The sequence below is a fragment of the Lepisma saccharinum genome, chromosome 1, assembly GCF_977018435.1.
Source record: "Lepisma saccharinum chromosome 1, izLepSacc3.1, whole genome shotgun sequence".
Lineage (NCBI taxonomy): Eukaryota > Metazoa > Arthropoda > Insecta > Zygentoma > Lepismatidae > Lepisma > Lepisma saccharinum.
The window spans coordinates 1,661,546-1,678,859 of record NC_139229.1 but is presented as its reverse complement, the minus strand read 5'-3'; the positions used below and the strand labels follow the sequence as shown (position 1 = coordinate 1,678,859).

The 17,314-nt window shown below is 38.3% G+C and overlaps 1 protein-coding gene across 1 annotated transcript in view; it reads right to left on the bottom strand.

Annotated features, from left to right (window-relative positions):
• Positions 1-454: 454 nt before the first annotated feature.
• LOC145979604 (uncharacterized) overlaps positions 455-17,314 on the bottom strand; it is a 31,558-nt gene continuing 14,698 nt past the window's right edge. The window contains exons 6-11 of the mRNA XM_083112572.1: positions 16,419-16,507; positions 9,054-9,254; positions 5,087-5,326; positions 3,887-4,204; positions 2,021-2,376; positions 455-815 (exon numbers count right to left, since the gene is read on the bottom strand). Of these exons, the coding sequence (XP_082968698.1) occupies positions 455-815; positions 2,021-2,376; positions 3,887-4,204; positions 5,087-5,326; positions 9,054-9,254; positions 16,419-16,507 (1,565 nt within the window). The remainder of the gene's footprint in view (positions 816-2,020; positions 2,377-3,886; positions 4,205-5,086; positions 5,327-9,053; positions 9,255-16,418; positions 16,508-17,314) is intronic.

The window sequence follows — 17,314 nt, the reverse complement described above, 5'->3', positions numbered from 1 at the left end:
AAACACGAAATTTATAGTTTATTTACTGACCTGACACTTTCTGAACTCTGAATTATCCTGCGAGTTATGCAAATCACAGAAAATTGATTAATTCTGGTGTAAATATTTGAGAAGCAAAAATGAGCTTACACAGGAATAAACTTAATACTCTGATAACTGCATAACTGTGCTATTAGAAGGGAAATGTGTGTAAATCTTGTGTTATAAATATAGTTTCTAAATCAAATTTACGTTTTTATTCACCATTTTAACAGCAAAATGTCATTTTATATATCACTTTGATCCAAAAATGTGCCCACTTTCTGTACCAGAATCTTGACCTTAGAATGAATAATGATATGAAACAGTTGAAAGGACAATGCAATGAAATATCCATACCTTGGCCAGGACATGATGAGATTGTAAGGTGAGCATTGAACATGCTCAACCGTCAAGATGGTACTGAATCAATATATTAGCCAATCAGAGGACTTTCCACAGCGTTAAGACAACAAAAATGAAGCAATGAAGAAATACCTCTTGAAATCTCCTCTGTTGCTTTGGAAGAAGAGAACTCCTGAACCATTTTCTGCTGCTCCTCAAGGAACTTTGCCTTCTCCTTCTCCCAAGCATCAGACATCTTTCTAAGCAATAATTCCTTCTCTTCCTTGAACACTTTGAACTTTGCTTTCTCTTCCTCTAGTTTCTGTTCGCAATGCTGCAACTGAGCTTTCATTGCTTGGAGAACCTCCTCAACATGTTGTTTTTCATTGCTCAAGTCTATGTATGCTTGTTTCACCTCGTCACAGTCTTTAAGGGCACGCTCCAGGCGGAAGCTGAAAAACAAGCATATAGTTATAACAACATGATTCAGAATTAAGAAACTAATTTATTATAAATTAGGGTGATCCAAAAAAAAAAATTCTTTGAATTTTATTTCACATAGTTGCAAATTTTGTTCCTTTCCCATGAACATATTTTACTGCAAAAATTAAGCCACATTAAAAAAAAAAAAAATAGAGGTCACTCAAGCAACATGAAGTTTTACCATAAGGATGTATAGTCACGGACACTGCTGGATTATAATGAATACATTGACTTTCAATGGAATCGTTACAACCCGGCAGTGTCCGTGACCGTACATGTAACGTATATGGGATATATGTGACATTTGCATTCATAATTAATAAAGAAATTGTACAATTTGCACCATGAAATGAATCACAAAAATACAATTATTTATTACAGAATTGCAATTCATTACAAAAATAAATGATAAATTTAGATATTCAATGGGTGTTCATTTCAAAATCAACGTTTAAAATCCAAATCCAAGTGTCTGAAACGTGACTTCCATGGTGCCCCACAACCTGGATTAGGCTCTCCATTTCACTTTTTTCCTTATTAACTCATTAAAGTTGGATATAAGAGCCACTGAACATTCAACAGCATCGCTGACAACCACCTTCAGTGACAACAATTGGTTTGACTTCTTAGAATTTGTACGAGTCACTCCAGCTGGAACCTGAAATCAACATTAGCTGGAAGCAAACATAAGATGCAAAGACTAACTAACTAACTCTCTAGCCTTCTTAAACCCGAAGGTTCATGGCTGCAGCAACACAGGCCTTCCATCTTTCCCTATCTTGAGCAAGATCTATATACTCTTTTCCATCCATACAGATTTCCTTTAGGTCCATCTCAACATTATCCCTCCATCTTCGTATTGGCCTTCCTACAGGTCTCTTACCATCAGGTTTCCCAACAAGAATCCTGTAAACTCCTCTTTCCTCTCCCATTCGTGCCACATGGCCTGCCCACCTAAGTCTTCTTGATTTAATTATTCTAATAATGTCTGGACATGAATACAAATTATGTAGTTCTAAATTATGTAACCTTCTCCACTCACCTGTCTCCTCATCCCTTTTAGGTCCAAATATTTTCCTAAGGATCTTATTTTCAAATAAGATGCAAAGGGAGACTGAATTAATAAAAAAGATATGTAAAATTGGGGTTTTATTGTTTACATTCTTTAACGTACCTCAAATCCTTAATTTTCATTTCTAATTCCTCGTTCTTTTCTGCTCTGATTTTAGCCACAGCTTCATTATGAAAAGTAAGAAATTGGGAGCTGTACGCTTCGGAAGTTTCAGCTTGTTCTTTCTTTGACCTTTCAAGGACCTCATCCAACTGTTTCTGCAGTTCTTCATTCTTCTTCCTGAAATTGTCGTTTTCTTCAAGTAGTCTATCACTCTCTCTCTTCTGGGAAGCTAGTTGTTCTTCAAGAGTGGATCTGAGGTTCTGAAACTTTAGCAGTTCATTCAGGTTGTTGTTATTACTGCCTTGAAATGACAGCTTTTCCTTCTTAAGTTGAGCCAGCAACTTCTCCGTATCAGCCTAATAAAGAATTGAAGTCATCAGCTAGTTACAAATCCCTATTTTTCCTAGCACAAAAATTACAAACATCTTAATAAATACGGAGAACCTTAGTATTCACTTTTTCCATGAAGCTGCTTTTGGTAGTTCTATTAATTTCTACAGGAGCATGCCAAGGAACAGTGTAATAAGTTTCACCGAGGATGGTGGCAGTGGCTACCAAATTTACCAAAAATCAGCTTCGGGGAAAACGTGAGCACTAAGGTTCTCCGTATTTATTAAGATGTGTATAATTTGTAATTACTACTATCATGTCTCTCATTTCCAAAATATAAATATACACACATCTTGCTTGCTTAAATGTCTTAAAAATAAGAAATCTTACTAGTTTTAAACATAAAAAAACACTGTACTATTCACTTTCAATAGGGATATACAATTGTAACCAGTACCTATATATAGGGCCACATATTTATGGTAATAACACATTAAAATGCTGACCAAGGCAAACTTTTATAGTATAAAAAAAATATACATAAAAACATAATGTTTCCACCCTCTAACAGGATCTTCTTCACACAAAATTTCACAATAAATTTATTTTAATGTTTTATTAACATGGAAACAAGGCTTAACAGTGTTACCATATTTATGGTGAGTAAAAGATCAAGATTTTGGTACAAAAACTTGGCACATTTCGGAATCAAAAGTGGTATACAAAATGGCATTTCGCTGTTCAAATGGTGACTATAACCCTAAATTTGTTATTATACAAAATAAACATTTCCCTTCTAATAGCATACTTATGTATTAAGTTTATTTCTGTGCAAAATAGTCCATTTTTGTTTCTCAAATATTTACAGCAGAATTAATCAATTTTCTGTGATTTGCATAACTCAGGAGAATTCAGACTTCAGGAAGTTTCACATCTGTAAATAAACTCTAAATTTTGGGGTTAAGACTTTATTTTGGAATTTGCAGTTCATTTTGCATCATTTCATGACAAAACATGGTAGGAATATGCACCTCACATATTTCAGAAACATGAAAAATTGAACATTACAGCATGTTATTTCACGTGTCATGTTTCCATCAAAAACGAAATAGGAAAGTCTCTATCTATAAATTACACAACATTGATACGAGATATTCTATTGCTATGAAATATAGGGTGGTCCAAAAAAAGGTAATAATTTTAGTTACCTTATGTTTCGGTTACCTTTTTTTGGGCCACCCATTATTATATGGCAAACAATCCAAGCAGTGCCTGAATTAACTCAATTTTACAAATGATCCAGATGTCTTTGTTTCCTTCAGTTATTTTGCACTACTTTTCTAGGCAACCATGGGGAGGGGGGAGGGTAAAGGTGGCCATATCAACTCCAAAAATGGCTGAGATTAAGAATGTGTGGAGTCCTACCCCCACATTCACTAAATGTGCCTTCTTGGCATAGTGCTATATGCATGGGAAACTTTACTTTCATATCTTCTAACACCTCACTCTTTGCAAGGGTTCCACATCTATACTTACCTTGAATCTTTCTACTTCCACGACATATTTCTTTTCCTGCTCTTTCATGTGAAGAATCTCCTTCTCCCTAGTTTCCAGCCTCTTCGTCAACTTATTGATCTCTTCTCGTTTCATGCGTTGCCCAACAAGGCTTCTTGTCAGTTCCTCTCGAAGCTTGGAATTCAAGTCATTCGTGGGATGTTTGGAGACGGCTTTCCGCTTGCTCAAACCAAGCTGTATGAGGGAATCGCTATCCGTATCCCCTTCAAGATTTACAATTCCTAACTTCATTGCAGTCTCATAGTGTGACAGATCCGTATGAACACTTTCATATTGTTTCTGAAAAACAGAAAGACAAGAATGACCAGGACTTGAAAATTAACTCCCAGAAGCATTAAAAATACCATATTTACGCATGTATAATTCATATGCATGCATAATGCGCACCCTGGTTTTTGATGGGGAAAAGCGTCAAAAAATTGTATCTCGTATATATAGTGCACACGGGTTCAAGAAATGACTTTCTTAGTTGAAGGTCATAAAGCTGTTGCTATGCTGATCAAGAGCGAATGACATCATACCTATTCGATGAGTCATCTGTTGCTATGTGGACCAAGACTAGACAATAGTCTTGTGTATACTATGAGTCACCAACCCACACTAATAAAAATTCTAACAATGCACACAATATTTTGCAAAAAGATTTATATAATTGTACATCATCTATAATTCTGCAAGGGTTTGCAATCCATAGTACTGTAAACATGCTGTGAAAAAAAATTAAGCCAAATACATAATTCTTCAATTCTAGTTAAAATAACAATTTTTTTTTTTCTTTTTTTTTAACTGTGAACATTGCTACTTCATAAATAGTAAATTGACTCATGTCTAGACATAGACCTTCAACTAAAATCAGAATTTTTTTAACCTGCCTGCAGGAAATAAAAACTAACTAACTAACTCGCTCTCGCCTTGCTAAACCCAAAAGTTTATGGGTGCAACAACACAAGCCTTCAATCTGTCCCTATTCTGGGCAAGATCAATCCAATGTTTTCCATCCTTAATGATATCCTTTAGTTCCATCTCAACATTATCCCTCCATTCTCGTCTTGGCCTTCCTACTGGTCTCTTACGATCAGCTTTCCCTACAACAATCCCGTAAACTCCTCTTTCCTCTACTATTCGTGCAGGAAATAAATAAGCATTACAAACTCTACATACCTGTAGTGATTTATATGTTTCTTCTAAGGAGATCTTCTCATTCTGAAGGGCATTCAACTGAACCTTCAAAGAAATGTTTTCTTTGCTTAATTCGGAAGACATCAGTTCTTGGCACTGCTTTTGGCTTTCACTAACAGTCTGAGCAAGCTTGTTGATTGTTTCAGTCTTTTCCACGAGAACAGTGTCACGATTCTTCATTGCTTCCTTCAGTTGGTTTTCAAGGCTTTTGCACTCTTCTTCCTGCAGAGAATTGGTAATGAAACACATTGGGGTCTAAATTTCAGACATTTTTTTAAACTTTTTTCTGGAACAAAATTCATCTTTTTGGGAGCATGCCTTTATAATCTGGTTAATACTGAACAAAACGAAGTATGATTTCTAATTGTGTTACAATTGGTTTTCAACGTCAATATTTTTTAAAAAACATGTTTTGTTTCTATATATACACAAGGCATGATAATATTTGTAATCCAAAAATTACAAAATACATTAATATGTAGACTTCAACATCAACCACTCAGCTTGTAGTTATGGTTTTCATATGGAAGTCAACAAATTAAGCAAATTTTACACACATTCCAATACAAAAAAAAAATAATTTTCGTATGAACCCACTGCTATCTCATTTTGAAATTTTGCACACAAATAATGAATTGATCTCATCTCTCTAATACATATATCTATATCTTTTCAAAAAAATTAAAGAGGCAGTTTTGAGACTTTCAAAAAAATTTTGAAGTTTTAAAGAATTTCAAAATTCAAATAGCACAGTCATGTTGCATTTCAAATTAAAGCTCATTAAAAGCAGAAGAGAATGACATCAATTTGAGCTCTCTAGCGCAAATAGTTTTTGATCTACAGCTGTTTAAAGATTTCAAAATGTCATCAAATTTTTTGAATTTTGCTTTTTTGAAAGTCAATAACTCAAAAAGTAAGAGCCCAAAACATCTGACATTTGGCAGTTTTTGTACTGTTGATAGGTACAATGAATAAACAAAAAATCTTGAAAATCTGAATTCTAAAGGTTCAAAATATTTATCCTATTGGTTGATTTGATATAGAATGATTAGACTATCTGAGCATATCATTGCCAGCACCTACATCATCTTTTTCTGCCACTTTAGGCTAATCGTGAAGATGAAGATAAGTGATATATGATTATATTGATGAAGGGACACACACACACACACACACAAATAGCATCTATGCCCAGGCTGGGATTCGAACAAGGGACCCCTGGCATCGCAGAGTGGTGTGGTGTGCAACCCACTCTGCCAAGGAGGTCCGCTCAATCATTCACGAGCCGCTGAAAATATCCACATGAGCTAGTGCTACTAGTAGCTTGCAAAAAACTGTTTTCCAACTCTGTTCTAGAATAACACATACAGGAAAACCTCGTTAATACGATATTGGTTAATACGAAGTACCCTTTAATCCGAAGTTCTTCCTATTCCCCAGCCGATAAGATAGGATTTATAATGTATTTCAGTACGGATAAATCGAAATACGGATAATTTTTAATACGAAGTTGTTTACAAGCCCCTTCCGCAAAACTGGTTTCGCTTAATTCGAAGTAGACACCTGCGTAAGTCGACAAGAGAAGATCGAATGTGGAGAGAGCTTGGACGTTATTTTAACTTGACCTTGACATGTTTCCTTGTCCTAAGAGCTGCTGACAACTCCAGGGAAGTAGCCGAAATGCCCGCTGGACATTGACATTCTTTGTCAATGTGCATGGGAGGTCAAGCTCTTTCCCCGCTGAATGCGCCACCTTGGAAATATTCACCAGTGCTAGGTGAGACATGCGAGATAAGATCGCACGAATGTTCCAAAATACAAGATGCGTGGCACCTGGAAGTCTCACCCATCTGTCTAGATCTGAGCTCGAGATACAGCAATTTCCCGTGAGCGAGCAACTTTTGGCCTGGTAGCCGACAACTTCCGGTAACCACTTTCATTAAAAGCATGTTCTTTGTGCCCTGTAGAACTTCATTAAAAAAAGGGAAACTGTTACAGATAATCAAAGCCGCATAGGCCAACTAAAGATCGTCAACCTGCTTAATGCGTTGTCATCTAGGTTTCCCGCAAAAGTTGACGTCGATCTTATATGTTGCAACTCCAGTTTCCCGTTTCATACGTTTCTCAACTGTGCCGGTCATAAAATTTGCCAAAACAGTGTTTTGTTGTCTGCATGACTTCTCCCCTTTTGCTATCAGCAAATGGGGGGGGGGGGATCCCTTGCTAATTGTTTCGGCCACAATTTTCTTGCTCGTGGGCGCACACTGGCTCCTTTCCTTTGGCGTCTAAAGAAAAGCAAACAGTTCTGATACCTTCTTCAAAACGAACAAAAACTGCATGATAAGTAAAAGAAAAGTGACCCCTTCCTTCTACTACAACAGCTCATTATCCGCCACTGGTGTGCATGGTAATGCGATAATTGCAGAATTCAGGTCCCTCTTTCTTGTTTGAATGCAGCTGTCTGGATAGGAAATATTGCCCGTATTATTGTCTGTTGTATGGTAAAAGGTAATACAAGGATCATTTTTTTTCACACTGCTGATAAAAGTTCGATCTTTGACAACTGCGTTATCTTTAAAATGCCCATGATTTCCCTTCTCCCACCTGCTGCTCTAACTTCCAGCCGGTCTCATTGTGTTTACGCTGCAGCTGGCGCCAGTGTTTAGTCTAGCGTCTGGAAAACTCTCGCTTGCCGGTAACTGCAATGACTCATCCAGTGCTAAGGAATAAGCATCATTGTTTTGAATCTCGCAAAGCCATATAATCCCCGCTTTTCTTCAGAACCATTAGCGTGCTGCTGTTATAAAAAAAAAAAAAAAAAAAAAAAAAAAAATGCTCAATGTAGGAATACGAGAGTTTTCGCGGAGCGAGTGTTTGACCTCCAGAATACTCCTGAAACCTACAATAAATTGTCGATTAATCTGAAAATACGCAAGTTTCGTAAAGCTTGTTTTTAGTTCATTTTATGCTGATGAGCTAAGCGGGATTAAATATACAGTTTAATGTGGGATCCAAACCAGAGTGATTATCGAGTGCGCCGTGCAAACAGATCGCAAGTTGTGTGTTTACTTTTTCAAAGTGGATTACAATGCAAGTTGAGGAAGAGTTTGAACTGATCTCTGCAAAGGGGGAGGGGGGGGGGGGCGATTATGAAGTTAACTGAAGCAAAGAATACGTGATTTTTTTTTTGCGATGTCTTTTTAACAGCCGAACCAGAACGAAATTTACAGCCCCGATTTTTTTGTTTTTTGCCAGGGAAAGGTTGTGTTCTCTCCCAACAGAATCTTCTGTTACCAGTTAATCCTGTAACGGACAATGTTCTAGTGAACGCACATAAAATCCAATATTCATTCTGTCCGATTATCTCCCGTCTCTTGCTTGCGCCAGTGACTATCAAGATTCTTCGGAGTTTCACTTCTTGCAGTAAACGAGATTGTTTTCCTTTCCCTAGGTCTCCTGCAAACGGGTTTCTTATGAACTAAAATTGTAAGAATTTCGTGGAAGAGCAACGACTTTGCACAATTAAAAGAAAATACCGTTTGTTAAAAGACTTTTTGCCACAACATGCATTCCGTGCATAACCGGTTGTATAACTAGGCAGGATAAATGGTGTTAACCGTCTCCTTGGAATCTTTGTGTCCGCGTTAAGCTCCGTGTTCTAATTTTGTGTAACATTTTTTACACTTTCTTTAAAACATACAATATTATTATATAGTACATATAAAGCTTATTTTCTGAGCTACCACCAAGTATAAAACAGATGTTGGGGGGGGATTTATACTCTACTTTATTTACACCTGAAAACAGGCACCATCTTGAAACGTTTGGATAACTCGAAGTCGTTTAATACGAAGTTGACATTTTTTGGTCCCTTGAACTTCGTATTAACGAGGTTTTCCTGTATAATGCTACACAATAAAGTCTCATGAAATAAAGCATAATGTATTACCTTGTGTTTCAATTTCAATTCGGTGGAACCGAACTTTTCTTCAAGGGCAATTATTTCCCTCTGGCAGCGTTCCTGGAGAGATCTCATCTTTGTGTCATGATCCTTCTTCAAATCCCTTATCGTCGTTCCCTTTTCAATCATAACAATCTGCTGCTGAAGATCTGTTATTGTCACTTTGGAAATGTCAAGTTCTTCTTTAAGCTGTCAAGTAAAGAAGCCACTTTTGTTTACAGGTTTATGCATAAAAGTACACATGATTGTTCAAAAGTTTACATAGATTTGTGCCACACTACTATTTATCTAAAGCTGAACCAATACAATATGTATAATGATTAAAGCTCTGATATTTATATAGTCAAAACATGCAAAATGTGTACATAAAATATTTAGAAAAAATATCACGGTAATTAGGGGTAGAAAAAACTAAAAATATTTCAGGCACCAGCCCCTTTTCTTAGGAGCCAGCATTTTTTTTAAACACATGCTAAAAAAAGCCATAAATACAACTAAGATAATTACGTACGTGAGATTTTCCACGTTGCGATTTAATGGTTAAATCCTATTAATTTCAGACTTCATTCACTAACAGGCATCTGAAGTGGAGACAGTACCGTGTCACTGCTTTCTTTGTTCCCATGCGGCGGCAGTTGCAGTTTCTCCCGTTCAGCGGAGCTGGCGTGTGCATCCTGGTTTGCATCGTCTGCTGTGCTTTCTGCTTCCTTTTGCCAGGTGGTGCTGCCGGGTGGTGATTGGGGGTCCAGGTTGAGTGCTGGTTTCTGTTGGATGATAGCATGGGTTTCTATGACAGAGCCGGTTGAGTAAAGTATGGATGTGGAGGAGATGGTGTGGTTTATGGAGTGGAGGTGTTGAAAAAGACACACCAAAATCAGGCCTTTCTCAACACCTCCACTCCACAAACCACACCATCTCCTCCACATCCATACTTCAACCAACCGACTCTGTCTTATAAACCCATGCTATCATCCAACAGAAACCAGCATTCAACCTGGACAATGGAGAAGCACACCCGACTTGGCACCCCATCCTCAAAAAGATCCCAGACCAGAAAAAGAAAAGAAGCGGTGTACATACTCGAACCGCCTCCAACCACGCGGGGAACAGGAATTGCACCGAACAGAGCAGCACGGACCAGCCACCCAACCACCACCCGGCAGTGCAACCTGGCAACAGGAAGCAGAAAGCACAGCAAACAATTCAAACCAGGATACACACCCCAGCTCCACCAAATGGGAGAAACTGCAACTACCGCCACACGGGAAGAAACAAAGCAGTGACGCGGTACCGTCTCCGCTCCAGACACCGTACCCTTAGTGAATGAAGACTTTGAAATTAATAGGATTTAACCATTAAATCGCAACACGGAAATACGAAATTTCACGTAAGTAATTTTAAACCACGTTTACCGCATCAATCATGAATTCAACTATGATCAATATAAAATATAGTCATAGTCACTAATATACCGGGTGAGTTTTTTAGCTTGACACAACGAAATATCTCGAAAAGTACCATCTGATCAAAAAAAAGTTCTGAATGAAATTTGTTCGTCTCGAAGGGGCTCATCCAATGATGCCAACTTTCCACCCCCACCTCCTGGGGGGTGGGGCAAGGGGCAACATTCAAATCTCAAATGGGAACCCCCAATTTTTATTGCAGATTCGGATTCTCCAGACAAAAATACGTAGGTTTTGTCTGAAACTTTTTTTTTGGATTTGTGATAGATGGCGCTGTAATCGCAAAAATGAAATATTGCGGAAATGGTAAAAAATGCACTTTTAATCGCAAAATGACATGAGGCATGTTGAATTTTTATAAGGAACTGCATTTAGCATAACCCAGGAACAACGACGTGGATGTAGCAGTATTTTGTTCCCATCGAGGTGCTTTTGTAAGGTGAGTCCCCTCGCCTCTCACCATCAGGGTGCTTGTTTGTAATAATCATTTTACAATAAGTGCTCGAAAATGTCACCACCCACTTCGATACACTGATTTATCTGCACTTGGAATGATTGGACACAACTGAGAAGTGTGCCCGGTGTAATCTTTCGACATGCATTGGTGATTCACTCAATCATGTTCCCACACGTTGTTGGCAGTTCATGATAAACTTCACTCTTCACGTAGCCCCACAAACAAAAGTCAGGCGATCTTGCAGGCCAAGACACTGGACCACCTCTTCTGATCCACCGACGGTTGTACACACGATCTAATACTTCCCGTGCTGCAACGGAATAATGTGCTGGTCAACCGTCATGTTGCAACCACATTGTTTGTCGCACGTCTAAGGGAAGGTCTGCAAGCAATACTGGATGTTCGGTCTGCAAGAAGTTTCGATATTTCTCACCATTTAAGTTCCCATCGATAAAATATGGACCAATAAGCTTATCGCCAATTATTCCACACCAAACATTTACATTCCAAGGGCGCTGATGTTCAACTTGGCGTAACCAATGCGGGTTTTCGACACTCCAATAATGCATGTTGTGTCGATTAATCGTACCGTGGTTTGTAAGGGGTCTCCTTGTATTTGCTGAAGTGCCCATTGACAGAATGTCACTCGGTTCTGAAAATCATTGCCATGAAGTTCTTGATGCAACGAAACATGAAACGGATGATATTTTCTACGCTTCAGTATTTGGCACACAGTAGTCTGCGAAATTCCCAATTCACGACTTATTTGTCGAGTACTAACGTGGGGGTTATGAGCCACTGCAGCTAATACTGCAATTTCATTATTTTCTCCAGCAATTGTTCTTCAGCGATTCCTTTTTTTTTGGTTGTACAGTTTCCTCGGTGGAGAACTGTTGAACAACTCTGCGCAAAGAAGCGTGCGATCGCACCCGGTCTGGAAAACGTTGAGCATAAAGAATCACAGCATCATTGATATTCTTGTCACTTTCTCCATAAATGTACAGCATTTCAATTTTCTCTTGCACCGTTATAGTCTGCATTATAACCAATAATGGAGTCACAGAAGAAAAAACACTACTTCCGTCCTCTTCTCCAGGCTTCGTGGCAGATTATGCCGTGTCTGCTTGACTAGGAAACAAGTTCAAATGGTCTTTAGGAGAAAACATGCAGTCTTGAAACATGCTCGGCAATCTGTTCAAAACGTTGTTAACCACTTATAAAACTGTAAAACGTTGAAGATTTCAAAGCTCCGTAAAAACCTTTTACCATGTGAAAATAAACAATCTCACTTCTGCGGAATGGATCGTCGAGTTAGTCGTCTTCACAGCTAATGTTGTGCTGCCGATGGCTGGTACTGGCCCCGCCCACTTGCTTCCTCCCTCCCCCCTCCTTTTCCCTGCTACTCCTGAATTATTACGTCATCCCTCCGCCTTGGAACTCCTCTATCATCATGAACGCTCGTGCCATTTTCTTCGTTACATTAAAGCCTATTTGTTTTTATCTTCTTCCATTTTGTTTAACATCTTTATCCATCTTTCCTCTACATTCCCTTTCTGCAACGTTTTACAGTTTTATAATTGGTTAACCTCATTTTTAACAGATTGCCGAGCATGTTTCAGGACCGCATGTTTTATCTTACAAACCATTACACCTTGTTTCCTGGTCAAACAGACACGGCATAATCTGCCACGAAGCCTAACAAAGAGGACAGTGTATTTCTTGAGAATTGAGCAAAATCTTACATTTTGCAATTACAGCGCCATCTATCACAAATCCAAAAAAAAGTTTCAGACAAAACCTACATATTTTTGTCTGGAGAATCCGAATCTGCAATAAAAAATGGGAGTTCCCATTTGAGATTTTAAAGTTGCCCCTCACCCCACCCCTAGGAGGTGGGGTGGGGGTGGAGTTTGGCATCATTGGATGAGCCCCTTCGAGACTAACAAATTTCATTCAGAACTTTTTTTTGATCAGATGCGTACTTTTCGAGATATTTCATTATGTCAAGCTAAAAACTCACCCGGTATATGTATAAAAATGGATGTATGTATGTATGTATGTTTATATCGGCATAACTCTCGAATGAATGGAGCGATTTCAACCAAACTTGGTATATGTATTACTTGCAATCTCGAAAGAAATACTGTGTGGGTATGACACCCCTGGAACCCCTAGAGGTGGGGGTGGGAAGGGGTCATAAAATAACATTCTGTTGCATGGCATTTTCGTGTTATATCCTGCAACACAGCACTGCAAAGTTGGTTGCCTGCACATAAGGTGAGATATTGCTATCCTCGAGCAATTTCAACACATATCACTTACAATCTGGAAAGAAATACTGTGGGGGTAAGACACCCCTGGGGGGTGAGGGTGGGAAGGGGGTGACATGTAAAAATAATCAAAAATCACTGATATTAGTGTGGAATCCATAGTTTTCGGGGTCACTAAGATGAATAGTGACACTCCCAATGCATTTCAACTCCAAGTTAATTTTACACTATAGTTACAATTCATTATTTTCCTGTCTAATAGAAGATTGAGATAAATAAATACCTGGGCAACGATGGACAATCAGCTAGTAAGTTATAAAATGTGATCTTAAAACGTTTAAGTTATTAATTAATACCAGATTGGATAAAAAGTAATTAATTTTTACACCCTGTAACGACCCTGTGTGGTCACCACATTTAACGATCCTGCATGATCACCATATTCTTTAATGTATAATTATTAATGCTTGCGAAATGCCCTGCAAGGCTTACACTTTTGGTTTATCTTTATCTAATTTTGACTGCATTGTTGTTAAGCATGAAACATATATTGTTGTGCATAGTTTATTGTAACCTATTTAGTTTGGGAAAGCATGGTAAATGCCCTGCGAGGCTTATGCATTCAGTTATCTTTTGTTTAATCTTAAGCACAGTAATTGTTGCTTAATATGTAACTTGCATTGTTGAATCTCTTTGTCTTGTGCATAGATTGTAAAATCATTACTGTAACGTGTTTAGTTTAGCACAAAAGTGTTAAGTTTGTATCGCCACATGCTAGTGGCTTTAACAATGAAAAACATGATAATTCATAGCGCATAGGTTGCTACTCTTAAAATTTAAGGGAGTTTGCAATGCTGCAGCCGGCTTAGTTCCAATCTTCTCCACCTGCCTCAGTGCTGCCACCAAACAGTATATAAATGGAGCAGCGAGGCCCAGAGCTCAGTCGACTGCCAGTTGTGAAAGACCTGGTTCCCAGATCTAGTCTGGATGCTTTTCCCCTACCGGGATCAAATAGCTAAGCAACCAGAAGGAAGGAGGAGAATAAGAAAAGCAGATTACCTACCTACCTGGTCTGCCCCATAAGAGCTTGGTGTGCTACCCTTAGGTCGTGGCAGCCTAAGCCCAAGTCTCCTGGGTGCTCCCAGACCTTCCCTTTGTACCTTGCCGTCTCTTGCTACTGACTGGACATACCAAGGGACCGGACCGGACCGTTCCCTTGCAGTAGCCTGATTGACTTTGCGGCATCCTTTCAGACAAACACCCTTGTGAACCCGTGGGCCTCGGTCCATCCCTCGCTAATTATTGGACGCTTTCGCATGTGGTCCCCAGACGGCGTGGCACGTGACGACTACCAAGGTTGCTATTGGTTATCTGCACTAGTTGGTTACCCCTAAATTAGATAAGGTCACTAACACTCCCCAGGTACCTCACTGTGAGGAAATAAGGGTGTATGTGCTAAACTGATAATTTACATGCGTGTATAAATAAACTTTTACTAGTTGACTTTTGACCTTTCCATACTAAACCTCGCAAGCCCCGAGATACTTTGAGTTCATGCCTTCGGCTGGCTACAAGCTAGCATATATGGGTACACTTTTGCACCACTTCATGGTGTAGTGTGCAGTGTTCCGGCACGAACGTTGCAACCAGAATGGCATTCCTAAAGAAGGTTCAACTGGTGCTTTGCACCATGCCATGAAGGCAAAAAGAGGGTGTGGAGTTACGGCCCCACACTTTCTTGATCATGGGCAAAGGCGGGGATGATGTGATCAGCACCACGTCCCTGGCTGTCTTTAGTCACCAGAGTTTCCGCTAGGTATCTACTTTATATGATTCTGGGTGAGTGCCGAAGCCACTTGTACAGGTGGAAAAAATCCCGGTTCTTCCCCTGCTGCAGATTGAACCCGGGTCTCTCACATGGTAGTCAGACAGAATGTATAACTATGCAATGCATTCTAATATATGGCCATCTCTACCATATCACTGCAGATTTTATAATTCCGCAAGCAAAAGCGCAAACATTTATAATCACATGTTTTTATTCTGATTTAATGATACACATGATACAGAAAACACAAACATTAAAAAACACATACTGTACTTAATGACTCCAAATTATAAAGCCATCTCTAAATTGCTCTATAAAATAAAATATTCAACGCCTATTATAACTTACATTTTGCTATTAAAAAAAGTAATGGAAATTTCTGTAACAGAACTTGAAATATATATATATTTTAAAAAATTAGTACTGAATTTAAAAGTATTTCTCTACCACTGACTGTAACATATGAGTAATAAAATGTGTCATATTTTTGAGTGTTAAGTCAGTTCCTTCATTCCTATGCCATTCTTTAGGTTATCACAGTAAAAAAAAGTAAACTACATAAACTTTTTATTTTAAAAAAAAGCTACTTTGAAATAATGAAAATGCTATGAGCTTTTTTCTTGTATGTAAGCATTGCTTGCATTGTAGAATTATTTTACGGTAGTTTACGGTTATTACAAGCATAAAATAATATGAAATGAAAATAAAACAGACTGCTTCTTTTCACAGTTAAGTTGCTATATTACAACAATGTAACATTGACAACATCCATTATATAAGGGATTCTTTTTGCTCAAAAAAATACTAACCATTGTTATAACTGTATCTTTAGTCAAAATGAAAATAAATGTCTGATGAAGGGAGCGTGTGTTCTCCTGAAACGTCACAAAGAAAAACTGTTTTCTTATGCTTGTAATAACTGTAAACTACAGGAAAATAATGCTATGAGCTAAATAACAAAAAAAAAAAATGTCATTGCATGATGCTGATAGCTTCACTAAGTACCGAAACACTTAAAAAAATAAAAATGAATATGCACTGGAAATAAAATACTGCAAGTTTGCAGCTTTCTTGTTGAAATTTCACTCCAACCAGACATAATTTCCTTGGCAGGAAGATTGGTTTAATGATTTGGTGTTTTAAGTCCACTTAATGTACAGTAAAGCTAATCGGGACTGGACCTATAGTTTAAAGTGGGATTCGAATCACAATGTACCTCCACCAGGTATTGAACCCAGGACCCCTTGATTACAAGGCAACGACGCAACCACCGTGCCATCGAGGAGGCCCCTTGGCAGGAAGAATTGCAAAAAAATCAACCACTGGCTCACTCACCTTTGATTTGGCTTCTTCTAACTTGAAATTAGTTTCCTTCAGACTTTTGATTTCTCTCTCCAGTTCACCTATCTTTTCCTTGCTATTTGCTAAAATAAAATAAATAAAACAATAATTAAGGAAAAAGGAAGTCCACATATCAAATATAAAATAGGTCTGTTTTGCTGACCAATTTCACACATGCATGGGCCTGCACCTACATTTGGGGTGGGTGAACTGCAGCCCTGCATACAAACATATTTGTGCTTGGAAGTAAATACACAGTTGCTCTCTTACACCTGAAAACACAATAAACATGAGAATATTATAAAATTCAGGCAAGGAAAAAATTTCCCGTATGTGAAGGCACATTTTGGGAATGTGGGGGTAGTGATGTGATCAGCACCATGCTCTAGACACCTTTACACCCCCAGGGTGAGCCTCAGAGCCATTTTATGTGGGGAGAAGGCCAGAAACTGAACCTAACCTAACCTCAAATCACCCACCCAGGAATCGAACCTGGGTATTCTGCATGGCAGTCAGATGCCCTACTGACTAGCCCACCTTTAGGTTAACTGCATGATCTTATAAAATTACAATCATAATTTAAACACAACATATGCAGAATGTGTTGAGTATTAATTGAAGGGCTCAGGTGTAAAACATGGTAAGTGACATTTTGGTCATTTTGGAGTTACAAAGTAAAATGCGCCATCCTTCAATTTTCGAGTGAAATTGCCACATCATACAATTTGCATTGGACTCAGTAAAGTCTTCTGAAATTGGTAAACACAACACAGAAACAATTTATCTACAGTGTAGCTTATAAAAACCTTTTCTCTTAATGAACTCAGAAATGACCAAAATGTCACTTACCATGTTTTACACCAGAGCACTTCAATTTTATTTTAGGGCTG